The sequence below is a fragment of the Tachyglossus aculeatus genome, chromosome 23, assembly GCF_015852505.1.
Source record: "Tachyglossus aculeatus isolate mTacAcu1 chromosome 23, mTacAcu1.pri, whole genome shotgun sequence".
Classification (NCBI taxonomy): domain Eukaryota; kingdom Metazoa; phylum Chordata; class Mammalia; order Monotremata; family Tachyglossidae; genus Tachyglossus; species Tachyglossus aculeatus.
The window spans coordinates 11,620,384-11,634,274 of NC_052088.1; the positions used below are offsets into that span (position 1 = coordinate 11,620,384).

At 40.7% G+C, this 13,891-nt stretch overlaps 1 protein-coding gene across 3 annotated transcripts in view; it reads left to right on the forward strand.

The window, feature by feature from the left end:
• TBCA (tubulin folding cofactor A) overlaps positions 1-13,891 on the forward strand; it is a 58,750-nt gene that overhangs the window by 17,335 nt on the left and 27,524 nt on the right. Inside the window, exon 1 of one of the 3 annotated variants that reach the window (XM_038765802.1) lies at positions 7,536-7,573. The exons of 1 other annotated variant lie outside the window; for it this stretch is intronic. In XM_038765802.1, coding sequence (XP_038621730.1) covers positions 7,551-7,573 — 23 coding nt within the window. In that variant the 5' untranslated portion in view covers positions 7,536-7,550. Of the gene's footprint in view, positions 1-7,535; positions 7,574-9,868; positions 10,015-13,891 lie in introns of those variants that run through there. One more of the 3 variants, XM_038765799.1, reaches the window with a different exon arrangement.

A 13,891-nucleotide genomic window follows, 5' to 3' on the forward strand; every position in this document is an offset into this window, starting at 1 on the left:
TGATGTTTGCGTACTAATGTAAGTGGTAGATGTATTCAGTACTTTGAATATTTTAAATCCTTTTTCCCCAAAAGTTTATTGCTTTCCTTATATATTAGAAAAGATAAATAGCTTTCCTCATTACATAGTCATTTTTATGTGAAGCCAAGGTGCTTTAAATGGATTCTTTGTTGATTGCATATTTGCAAGGTATATGGAACCAATTACATATTGCTCTTTGAATTTTGGTCTGCATCATTTTGAAGAAGTCAGTCTCTTTCAGCAGTGGTTTAAATTGTCAGTGGGGTAAAGCAGTTTGCCATTAGAAGAAAATACCTGATGCTTTGTAAATATTTGCTCATAGATTATCTTAACCTACTAACAAAAGTATTAGAAGGTGTAGTAGATCATAATAGATTTTCTAGAGGTGTGGGTCATACCACACATAGTGGTTATCTCACATTTCCTCTAGGGTGGGGGCAAAAAACTCCCATTCAGTTAACTTAAAAGGTTGCTTAATCACTTTAAAGTCAACTTACTTTCAATAAAGCCAACTGAAGTGGCCTGCTGATGAATGAATTAATTGATTAAAAAAAACTTTCTTAAATATATCTTTTTATAACCATTTCGGATTGGTAATAGTTTAAAATCTAATGTGAACAAAGAGTGTTAGGGCATGCGAAATAGCACTGACATTGGCCCATAGTTTCCCTCTGATTAAATGAAAGTGACACCAGTAGATTAGAATGAGACTAAGACAATTCACACTGCAATTGTGTTAGTTTAACTTTAACAATCTTTTAACACTCTTGTTTAAATGTAGCTGACATACCATAATTACAAATCTACAAGCCTTGATTATAGAATTTTACATCATGAACCTGTGGGGAAATTGTATTGATTTTTGAGCAACCCTTTCAGAAACCACCTTTCCCAAACTCTGGAATCTTCCCAAGTTTGTTTTTACCCATTCCTCTGATATAGAGCTGATGCTCTTTATATGTGTTCCATAAATGTGATGTACTTTTCTTTGGTATACATAAATTTGTGAAAGTCCCATATCACCTTTAAAGGAATGTGTGTCGGAGGGCAAGGATCTTGTCTACCAACTCTATTATATTGAACTTTGTCAAGTGCTTAGTACACAGTAAGTGCTCAATAAATACCATTGGTTAATGGAGAAACTGAAAATTCAATTTACAGCGATCTGTGGTAGTCCAGGCTGACACCTGCTCTTCTCCCACCATCCCTCGCCCCCACACATACACAAGCACCTTTGCTACTTCCCCATTCCCATCTTTGTGATGTAGATGGAGCAGCTAGAAGATGAACAGCATTAGTGTGAAAGCAAAGGAGAAGAAGGTTACAAGGACCACTCCTATGGAACTTTCTTACTCCCCTGCCCCTGGAAGTAAGATCACATCCGAATTGAAGGAAACCTGGGAAGGGAAGGAGGAGGAGAGAGAGTGAGTTCTTGTATTTAAAATCATCACACACATTTGTTTAAATTTCATTTTGCTTCTGTCTCAAGGTGGTAGGTGAGTCAAAGTGAAACACAAGCTGTAACACCTGCCCTCTAGTGTGGATGTAAATGGTAAAATTGGGTTGAAGGAGAGAAGTGGAATATAAATGCTCAACTGTTTACCAGAGCTCTACCCCTCTTTGGCCAGGGAGTGAGTGCTAGCCAATCTGACCCAGCTGTCAGCCAAATGTTGGTTGAGGCAGGAAGGAAGAAAGCTTGTGGGTCACCCTCATGAGCTACCATGTTACCGTCATCATCACTGGGATTTATTGAGCACTCACTCTATGCAGAGCACTGTAGTAAGCGCTTGGGAAAGTACAGCACAAAAGAGCAGACGTGCTTCCTGCCCACAACGAGTCCACCACATTTCTCTGCAGGCTGTATGTGGAAGTGTAGTTTCTGTTTGAAATCCCCTCTTCTGCTTTCTTTTATTTGTTGTCTGTCTTTTAGGAAAACAGCACCACTATTGTAATCAAGTTCATATCCCAGATAATAATGACGGACTGGAATCCTTTGTTCAGAGTGGACCTTATTGCAGTGGGATCTCTAGACTTGATTGTGGCAAAGAGGTAGTGCAGAGTGGCTTTATGTGGAGCTCCTCGACATCAGAAGATCTAAGTAGGAACAGATACTGTAAGAAGAAAGGAGAAGGAGACTGAAGGATAGGGAATTGAAATAGCAAGAATTGACCTTGGGGACTTAAGGAAAGGGTAAGGTGGATCTGTTTACGTCCGCAATTAAAATGTTCCTTCGACACTTGTTTTCCTAATGGCCTAGCTCGTTGTAGGCGGGGACATGTCTGCTAACTCTGTTGCATTGTACTCAAATGCTTAGTTTAGTGCTCTGCACATTGTAAGCACTCAGTAAATACTATTGCTTGATTGTGTTTTTGTCATTTGTCTTGTATCTATTTAGTATACATCTGCTTTATGTATTTACATTTAACTTGGAAACTCTTCCAGGACAAGAACTATGGGAGCAGAGCCTTGCAAAGGCAGGTTTCCTTGAGAACTACTAGGAAAGTTAGGGATTTATAGCGTAATATATAGAGTGTGTATGATAGACCCATTTAAATGTTTCTGGGATTATCCATTATCCCAATTATGCCTGGGCCTGAATAGTTTGGATAATCAAGGTTGTTACTCTACTTGCATGGAGAGGAGGCTGGATCCTTTGCTAAGTGTTTAAACACACATTTCTACCACAATTCAAAATATTTTGCAATTCTTTTGCAGTTCTTAGAAAATAATTTTGAAGTCTTCTAATGCTCATTGACCATAGAACAGTGCTTTGCACGTAGCAAGTGCTTAATAAATACCATCATTATTATTCCAAATGAATACTGTTGGAGGGCATGCAGATTTTAATTATTTTGGATTTTTAAGTAGTTAAGCACAAAACTAAAACCATTGTCAATGACTTCAGTGCCTTTAAAATTACTCCCTAGTAGTAAGTTAGGGGCTTAACTTTTTGAAACTTTTTGAAACATCTGTTGCCCTAGTCTGAAATAACTGATGCTCTTCTTAAAGTGCATAAGTGACCTGCTACAGTCTAGAAGAGTTTATTGCCCCTTTTGAAATGCCTGATTTACTACCCGAAGGTAACTTTAGGAATTTAGAGTCTTAGGCTCACCATTTTAAAGTCAGTTTCTAGTCTAACCAGATATTTGCGACAAAGTACAAAAACTGATTATTATGGAAACACATCTCGTTACAGATATGTGTAATTTAAAGTCACTTTTAAGTAGTGTAGTTTACTTAAGTGCTTACTAGCCAAATTTAACTTTTATGCAGTAGCACATAAATTGGAATAGTAATTTTAATTTTCATTTAAATGTATTGTTTTTATATCATTTCCTTGTCACCTTAAAGGTTAATAGATACATTTTCTGAATGTCTTACCCATAAAAGTAATTCCAAAATTAAAACCAATATAGATATGACCTAGTTTTGAAAGTAGCTCTCCCTGAAGGCACTGATAGTGTATTAAAAATTATTTTAAGGGATATTTCGTGTATAAATAATAATGATGAATTGTACTGGTTATAAAGTTATATGTTCACTAAGGATAATTTTGTAGTGCATCTGTTTTAGACATATTAATGGGCTGACGATTTGGTGCCTCTGGCACTATTTAAAGTAGAAACATGATACACAATCAGTACTGATGCACACAGAGTAGATCATGTATTTCAGTGGCAGGAAGAAATTAAGGAGGCTTGCATGTGGTGAGTTTCCGTTGTTTTTCTACTTGGTGTAATAACGTCTGATTCTTATTCAGGAATAGTGGAAGAAGGTGCAACAAATATTTAGGAAAAGGGGGCTTCATTCAGTTAGTAGATTTGTTATACCCCTTACTGTTAATTGCTGGAAAGGTAATTACAGTAGAGTAGTGAATAAGCATTACAGGGATTAATGTTAACATAGTTTTTGTTTGGTTTTTTTTTGCAAAGGTTAAGAGGAAGAAAAATGTTCAGAATCTAGAATATAGTTTATTGATTAACTTAGGTCTGCCTGATCTATTAGGGATGGCATTATAGTAGGGAAAGTAATGTTATTCATTCATTCATTCAATCGTATTTATTGAGCACTTACTGTGTGCAGAGCACTGTACTAAGCGCTTGAGAAGTACAAGTTGGCAACATATAGAGACAGTCCGTACCCAACAATGGGCTCACAGTCTAGAAGGGGGAGATAGACAACAAAACAAAACGTGAACAGGTGTCAAGTCATCAGAATAAATAGAAGTAAAGCTAGTTGCACATCATTAACAAAATAAAATAAATAGAATAGTAAATATGTAAAAGTAAAATTAATAGAGTAATAAATCTGTACAAACATATATACAGGTGCTGTGGGGAGGGGAAGGAGGTAGGGTGAGGGGGATGGAGAGGAAGGAGGGGGCTCAGTCTGGGAAGGCCTCCTGGAGGAGGTGAGCTCTCAGTAGGGTTTTGAAGGGAGGAAGAGAGCTAGCTTGGCGGATGTGCGGAGGGAGGGCATTCCAGGCCAGGGGGAGGACGTGGGCTGGGGGTCGACGGCGGGGCAGGCGAGAACGAGGCACAGTGAGGAGATTAGCGGCAGAGGAGCGGAGGGTGCGGGCTGGGCTGGAGAAGGAAAGAAGGGAGGTGAGGTAGGAGGGGGCGAGGTGATGGACAGCCTTGAAGCCCAGGGTGAGGAGTTTCTGCCTGATGCGTAGGTTGACTGGTAGCCACTGGAGATTTTTGAGGAGGGGAGTAACGTGCCCAGAGTGTTTCTGCACAAAGATGATCCGGGCAGCAGCGTGAAGTATAGACTGAAGTGGGGAGAGACAGGAGGATGGGAGATCAGAGAGGAGGCTGATGCTGTAATCCAGTCGGGATAGGATGAGAGATTGAAACAGCAGGGTAATGGTTTGGATGGAGAGGAGAGGGCGGATCTTGGCGACGTTGCGGAGGTGAGACCGGCAGGTTTTGGTGACGGATTGGATGTGAGGGGTGAACGAGAGAGCAGAGTTGAGGATGACTCCAAGGTTGCGGGCTTGTGAGACAGGAAGGATGGTAGTGCCGTCTACAGTGATGGGAAAGTCAGGGAGAGGGCAGGGTTTGGGAGGGAAGATAAGGAGTTCAGTCTTGGACATATTGAGTTTTAGATGGCGGGCAGACATCCAGATGGAGATGTCCTGAAGGCAGGAGGAGACCCGAACCTGAAGGGAGGGGGAGAGAGCAGGGGCAGAGATGTAGATTTGATTGTCATCAGCATAGAGATGATAATTGAAGCCATGGTAGCAAATGAGTTCACCAAGGTAGTGAGTGTAGTTAGAGAACAGAAGGGGACCAAGAACTGACCCTGGAGGAACCCCTACAGTAAGGTGATGGGAGGGGGAGGAAGAGCCCGCAAAGGTGACTGAGAATGAATGGCCGGTGAGATAAGAGGAGAAACAGGAGAGGACGGAGCAAGTGAAGCCAATGTTGGATAGCGTTTTGAGGAGAAGGGGGTGGTCTGCAGTGTCGAAGGCAGCTGAGAGGTCGAGGAGGATTAGGATGGAGTAGAAGCCTTTGGATTTGGCAAGCAGAAGGTCATTGGTGACCTTGGAGAGGGCAGTTTTGGTGGTATGTAGGGGACGGAAGCCAGATTGGAGGGGGTCGAGGAGAGAGTTGGTGTTGAGGTATTCGAGGCAGTGGGTGTAGATGACTCGTTCAAGGAGTTTGGAAAGGAATGGTAGGAGGGAGATAGGGCGATAACTAGAAGGGGAGGTGGGGTCAAAAGAGGGTTTTTTTAGGATGGGGGAGATGTGGGCATGTTTTCCCTTTGAAGCGTAGGGGAAAAACAATTTGGTATGTAACTCCACAAAGTTCTCCACTTTGGAGATGAATAGACTGTGAGCCTGTTGTTGGGTAGGGACTGTCTCTATATGTTGCCAACTTGTACTTCCCAAGCGCTTAGTACAACGCTCTGCACACAGTAAGCACTAATAAATGTGATTGAATGAATGAATGAATACCTCAATTTTTAATTTTCTATAATTTAATGCTTAGGACGTAACCACTAAAATTTTCTCAAAGATCATAATCTTGCTTAAAAAGTAATTTGAAGTCCTTCACATATCCAGTATTTGGATGTATTGCTTTCCTCGACTGTGAAATCTGTTCTCAAACAGATCTCAAAGTACATTTTTATGTTGTTTTCTTTAAGGTTGCCATTCTTGATATTTCTTCCCCTGTTCTTTTTCCTCCTCATTATGGTTGAGCAAAATTCCAAACACTGTAAATCAGGAAGAAGAAGGAGATGTACAAGGGATGGGATGGGGTGACAGGGCAGGGCACCGGAAAGCCTTATAGGGCCAGTACAGACCTCCTGTCACAAATTAAAGACACTGCTTTAAGACCAGGCACTCTTCAAAAGAAAAAAAAAGATTGCAGTTAGTCTTCCACTTGGATAAATCCTACCCCAGAGTGAGCTCCTAATGTGGATTGGGGATCGTGAAGCCTAATAGAGATGGGTGTCATCTCTGAACAGGCAGAAATGGAAGATCTGGAAGTAAATTCTCTGAGATCAGTTGCAGAGGGAGTTACCACACATGGGAAATCCCCGCCAACACTAAGAAATGAGGAGAAACCATACCTGTGAAGGAGTTATTGGTTGTGTTTCTTAGGCTTCTGTGATTAATGGAAGCCTGAGGCTCATTAGATGTGTTTTGTGTTGCTGATAAATCATCTGCTTTGGTATTTCTGTTCAAAGACATGACGAGGAGGTGAATTTTTGAAAGGGAAAAGCATGAAACTTTCTTTGAAGTCTTGAATGTTCGCACCTTTATTAGTGGTGTTCAGAACATTATTTTATTAAAATAATAATCCTGGTATTAAATACTATGTGGCAAACACTGTTAAGCACTGCAGTAGATATAAAATAATCAGCTCCAATGCGATCCCTGACCCTCCCAGATCTCACAGTGTCATGGGAAATGAGGAGATTGAGGCACAGAGAATTTAAGTAACTTGCCCAAGATCATCCAGCAGGCAAGTGGCAGAGTCAAGATTAGAACCTGGGTCTCCTGGTTCTTAGTTCCATTCTCCATCATGGTGCCCTCTTGTGTATTTTAGCTTCAAAATCTCTACATGTTTGGCATATAGTGTTACTCTGATTTCCGAATTGTTGCAGTTAAATGTTTTATTACCCAACAAAGGTTGACAGTGTTACAAGTTGTGCAGGTTTCAAAACTTAAAACTTCTTGAACATACTCTTCTTAAACAAGTAAGTAGACATTGCCCTCTCTCTGGATTTGGATTTTTCTGAGCCTCATTCAGTCTTCAAATTGATTAGCTATCAACTCTTCCAATCAATTAATTGCAGTAGGTTCCTAAAGCAAATTGTTTTCTGCCTCCAGGGAATTTTATGTGAACTAGAGATTGGTTTTTTTATACACAATGTTTTTATATTGTGTGCCGGTTGTCTTTGTATGATTCAGAGGATGGCCCAAGATCCTCAGGTTTCTGAATGACTGGTTCTCCGAATAGAGACTTGATTGGAAAATCAGAAGAAAATATGGAAAACTAAAAAAAACAGATACATTCATGTTGGAGAATCCAAACTTTAGGTAATCTGAATTGTTGGTGCCAGTAAAGTTGGATATAATCGTATTTCTAATGTACTTAATTTTTTCCTTCTATACAGTCCCTCTAGTCTATAATCTGTTGTGGGCAGGGAACGTGGCTTTCAGTTCTGTTATATTGTACTCTCCCAAGTGCTTAGTGCAGTGTTCAGCATGCAGTAAGCACTCAATAAATAAGATTGATTTCTGTAAAAGGGAAATGCCTTTTGCAGTGCTTAAAGGAGTAAACTCTAAAACACAGTCTAGGAATATTTCCAGATAAGGAAAGAATATCTTGGACTGCTTGGCCTCAGTGACTATGGCCTGTGTTAGAAAAGTTAGAATTTTAAGGCTAGGGAGAACCTTACCCTGGGTAATACATCCCACTATGCTGTAGTATTACCAGTCTTTTAGTCGTCCTGGGCAAATAGTGCTCTATCGTGTTCTTTACAATATTCCTTATCTCTCACCAGGGAGAATGTCCACACTGCCCAACCTGAATGTCACCTGCCCTGTAGTGATGCTAACGTGACCCAACTCAGCAGGGTAGCCAAAGGGGATTTGGTAACTAGTACTTTGTCCCCATTTGGTATCATAAAGCTGGAAAATGCTAGATTGGTCTTTTCAATCGTATTTATTGAGCACTTACTGTGTGCAGAGCACTGTACTAAGCGCTTGGGAAGTACAGGTTGGCAACAAGTCTTGAGCAAAGAGGGCAGCCTTTCATTGAGATTGCTTCCTGATTGATTTGGGACTATGCCCAATTTAAAGTTGGCACCACTGGAGGGGTTCCGAGTTGGTCTTTGTCTATCGGGTGGACCTGCGGTAGGGTTCCTGGAGCCGGCTGGACAGGGTGATTAGTCATATATGGCTCCCTAATGTCTGTCGGGATTGCTATCTTCAGTATGCTACCATGAGGTTTTCCTCGTGCGGTTTCAGGACAGAAAATGATATTGTCTATAGATCAATTCCGTCCAAAAACCCGGCTTGCCTTATGCAAGCTTGTCCTCTGCCAAACTGCCATTACATAAAGTAACTTCTTCCTTATGTTTCACATAAATCTCTGTTACTACAGTTTAGGTAGGGATGCCAATTCCACTAGGGGAATGTAGCAGAAAGAGACTGTGAGACCAAAAGGACTGCGGAAGGAAATGGTAAGCTTGAGATCTCATGCTTCCTGCCCCTTGGTGGGCTTGGGCAGAGGGTCCCTGAAGCCCCACTAGCTTGATTTCCTCTTTTCTTTCCTAGCCCTCCAGAGTTTATACGCTTCCAGCTCTGTTTTGCTTTTTGATCTTCCGTTTCCTTGCTCCTTTTTTATTGTAGCTCTTTTTTTCCATTCAAAAAACAGAAACAGGAGGAAAAACCCACAAGAACTTTTCCTCTGTTTGTCCTTCTCTCCCCTTGACCACACACCCAGCCCCCCTCTCTAAACCAAGAGTTTTGCTGTCTATCCATTTACTTATATCCTTCCCAGACTACCAGAGTCTTCTTTCCGTGAGGTAAAGTAAATAAAAAAGGGTCCTGGGGATACAATTTCCCCCTGGCTCTATATGTTAAATTGATTAATATCAATGTTTTAAGCATGTTTTAAGTGCTGGGGTAGCATGTTATGGGGTCAGACATAGCCACTGCCCCTCATGAGGCTCACAGTCTATCCTGTTCCCATTTTACAGAGGAGAAAACTGAAGCCCAGAGAGGTTAAATAACTGGCCCAGATCACCCAGTAGGCCAGTGGCAGAGTCAACAATTGAATCTGGATTGTTATATTGATTTTTCCAAGTGCTTAGTACAGTGCTTTGCACACAGTACACACTCAATAAATACGATTCAGTGAATGATTCCTGACTCACAGTCCAATGTTCTTTCCACTGAGCCATGCTGCCAACCCAATTTACTTCTAAATTGAATCTGGAGGACGAGTGGGTTGTAGACACGCTAGTTTTTATTTCACCACTGGGATAACTAGCTGAACCACCTTTATGTCTTCCCACGGGGCTCTGCTGGTAGTGAATTAGTCATTTTTAGGGTGGTAATACTTCGGTTTCCCAAGAAGCCCACTTCCTTTGCCCTTCTTGATATGGGCCTGGGAGTGGTAGAGGTAACTAAGGCAGGACAATAACCTCCCCTTCACCAACAGGATCTGCTTTTTTGGCTGAGTTTGGCAAAGTAGTTTTGCAGGGACCCTGACAGTTGGGGCACAGTTGCATCTAGAACAGCCTGTGTGTGTCTTGACCTGCCTTCTGATTAATGGTCGCTTTTAACAGGAAGGATGAAAACCAAAGCAAGCCACTGCACATCCCAGGCCTAGCACTTCTCCTGAACCAGCAGAAGCCTACCCAGAGCAACCAGCCAAGGATATATCACCCCAGTCATCAGTCCCAGCTTTGTCAGTAGTTGTGAAATGTACAAGAAATGTTCTAGTAGAGAGGAAAATACTCATCTTTCAGGTAAAAGATTAGTAATGGTAATTCTAATAGTATGTATTCAGGACTTTCTAGTGCAGAGGACTGTACTAAGCCCTGGGGAAAAAATATTTGGGGAGAACTAGACATGTTTCCTGGCCCTCAAAGGACTCATGCTCTAAGTAAAGGCATGGAGAGGATTGGTGACAGACCTATAAGCAATAAGAATTCAAAATCAATATTAAAGACCAGGATACATTAAAATAATTAAATTAGAAAAGCAGTCAGGCACTACGGCTAGAAGGTAGTGATTTGGGTCCTCTCTCAATTCTCTGTACTAATGGATGGGGAGATGTGCTGATAATAAAAAGTGGCAAACAGTAAAAAAAATCAAAGGCAGGTAGAGGTATTTGTGTTTCAGAGTTCTGTCAAGCAGTGAATGGGGGGCTGCAGAGTCGAGGTGAGGGATTCTGGGCCCTTAGCCATGGTGCAACTGAGAAGTGAAAAATGGAAGGCCTAAAACTTACTGAGACTGAAAGCAAGTTGTGACCATGGTGAACAGAGATGCCTGTGTGTACTTCGGTAGGAGGAGGGAAAGCTAATATGTGAGTGTGGTGACTAAGGGTGTAGTTGAGGACCTGAGCCCCCAGGTGATATGAACCATGAGGGGCAGCGAGTTGGAGGAACCCTGACGTGGGGAAGAAATGAAGCCCCTGAGAGGGAGGGACAAAGACCAGATGATAGGAGTGATGGGGGAGGAGCTCGGGGCCGCAGTAGAGGCCAGTCATATGCTACAGTTGGGTTGTGTGTGTATGCTTTATCTAGGTGTGTTTATACACACACATGCATACATACATGAACAGCTCAATTAACTCAAGGAATTGGGGGGGTTTAATGTCTTTGAAAGCTTTGAAGTGTAAAACAACAATAAAAAGCTCCATTAAATGTGAAATTCAAAGACATATAAACATTGATGAACAGTAAAATAGTGATAGATGGTATTGGCTTTTCAGAAAGCTTATGTTCTCTGTGCTGGAGGTTACTACAGAAATGGAAGTAATATCTTTAAAGATGGAATATATTGCATTTTCCTGTTGAGGTAAACAGAAGTGTTTAAAGGCTTTACTACTGCACCAGAGCAGATAATACGGCAATTAGAATTGTTAAAATGATGAAACACCTGACTAGGAGGCAGTGTGTCGTAAATTATAAAGAAATAAGATTTTGAGGTAGTTTTTTTGTTATTGAAAGAAATATCATTGGTGTGAAGGGCAATTTATGATACAACAAAAAGTTCTAGATTTATTGACCTGAAAATCTAGCTCTTAAGCAGTTTTTCATTCATAGCCTGAAATTACCAATCCACAACATTTTTTTAACTAATTTGCTCGTCCTAGCGTAAACTTACCTTGTGGATATCATCAAGTTGCTATTTTCAAAACTAATTTATGGAGCCACCTGTATAATAATTGTGGTACTTATTAAGTGCTTACTATGTGCCAAGCACTATACTAAGCACTGGGATAGATATAAAATAATCAGGTTGGACAGAGTATACCTTTATACTATGTCTACTTACTTTCAAATTACCCCATAGTGGGAGCCGGTGTACAGCCATTCCTGATAGTCACGTTTCAAGTTTTCTGCTTGTATTCAGTACTTTTTGAAGCTGTGCAGTAGCAGTGGATTCTTGTATAGTTATTATTTTGGGGCTTAGCAGTGGCGTCAATCCTGCAAAAGCAAAACAGCAGATATTTCTTAAGCACACATGAATATAGTCAACGATATTTATGTTTGCATGCAAAGGCTCAGATATATTTTCCTGGTGCATGTTTTGGTCTTGTTTTGTGTATGGTATTTACCCCGTTTTATTCCGAGGTAATCAGTGGAGCCATTTGATGATCATGTTGTGAAAGATGCTCTCGGGGATGGAACCAGAGAGCCAAGGGTCTCAATTAATCCTTCAGTTCTTTTACTGAGGAAGATGGTAGAGACATAGAAACAAGTAATGTTTTTATAGGAGACAAGCCAGAGGAATTGGATCAAGTTATGGTAACCACCCAGGATACCTTAGGTCAAAATGCTATCTGGAGGAATTGAATCACTAGAATCAGATGACGGACATTCAGAAGTTTCAAAAGAACTCCGTAAATCATGAAACCTATGACAGGTGTATGTAACATATTGTAAATGACCACTCAGCTAGAGAGCTGATGGGTCACCAGTGCACACCCAACTTTAAGGAGAGTTTGTGGTAATCTTGGAAATTGTATATTGGTGATTTCACTCCTATACCTTGGGAAATTGGTGAAATCTACACTCAGGTTTAGGACCAATGTACATACTGTTGATTGATTATTGGGAGTTCTTTTAAAGGGTAATAAGTGTGTAGATAGAGGGAAACCACTGAATATGTTGTATCTATAAGTATGCAATGTATATATGTGTTTTGGTTTTCAAAAGGCCTTTGATAAGGTTCTACACAAGGTTTTGTTGTGTTTTAGAGTGATCATATGATTGAAGAATAGGAAAGTAGAGATATATACCTGCTTTTTTGAGCAAAGCCTGGATAATGAAGACCCTTCTCTTGCCAGGGTTGAGTTTCATTTAGTGTCTACAGAAATGATCTAGAACAGTTGCTGCTCAGGAAAGTCTCCAGGTTTTTAGATAACTCTGTGAGGTCTTGGTGAAATGCAGTGCTGATGGGTTATACTGCTAAGAAAGGTAAAGCTGATGTCCTGATGCCAACAAATGAAATACACCAAGAATTCTACTTTGGATTGGCATGTCAGAACGCAAAATAGAAAAGAACTGGGGAGGTGAAGTGTGTCATTTTAAAGTAACTCAGATTCAAACAGAAAAATTTAAAATTAATTCTCTTGAAGGAAAAATAATCCCACAGAATTTTGCAGGTTTAATAAATCCTGCTTATAGTAACATATTCAACATATTCCCCCTTAAAATAGTTCAAATACGGTACTCTAACCAATGGGTTAGGGTTTCCCGTGGTATATTGGCATTTAATAGGTAGAAGCATGGGTCTGTCCTCCCCATTAGATTGTAAGCATCTTAAGGGTAGTGACCAAATGCTCATCTTCACTCAACTACCAGCTAAGCTTTTTCTCTTGATCTTCCTCCCTCCCTTCTTCCCTTTTTCCCCTTCTGTTGTTCCTTACTGCCTCCTCCAGTCAGTCAGTTGTATTTATTCAGCATTTATTCATTCAATTGTAGTTATTGAGCGCTTACTGGGAGATTACAACACAACAATAAACAGTCACATTCCCTGCCCACAAAGAGCTTACAGTCTAGAATGGGGGAGCTAGACATCAATACAAATAAATGAAATTACAGATACGTAAGTGCTTTGGGGCTGTGAGGGGGGAAGAGCAAAGTGGGCAAGTCAGGGTGACGCAGAAGGGAATGGGAGATGAGGAAAAGTGGGGCTTAGTCTGAGAAGGCCTCTTGAAGAAGTGCCTTCAATAAACATTTACTGTGTGCACAGCATTGTACCAAAGACTGGGAAAGTACAGTTTAACTGAGTTGGTAGACTTGATTCCTGCCCACAAGCGCAACTTACAGTCTGCAGGGGAGACAGATGTTAAAATGGATTATGGTTAGGGGAAATAGTAAAGTACAAGAATGTTGACATAAGTACTCTGGGAATGAGGCAAATATCGAAGTATCCTTCCTTCCCTGCTTTAAAAAGAAGTTTAAAAGTGTTGGCCAAACAGTGGGATTTTTAGCTTTTGTTATGTACATCCAAACCTTGGAAAGTGGTGTCATTTCATTCTTTGTTTTTTCACTTTTTAAAGACCTTCCCTATAGAGCTGTCTTTAAGGCAAAAGGTTCCACCAACTCTTCTTCTTTAGTTTTAAAGGTAGTTCCACAGCATATGAATTGAACTAGGAAATATTTCTTGCTT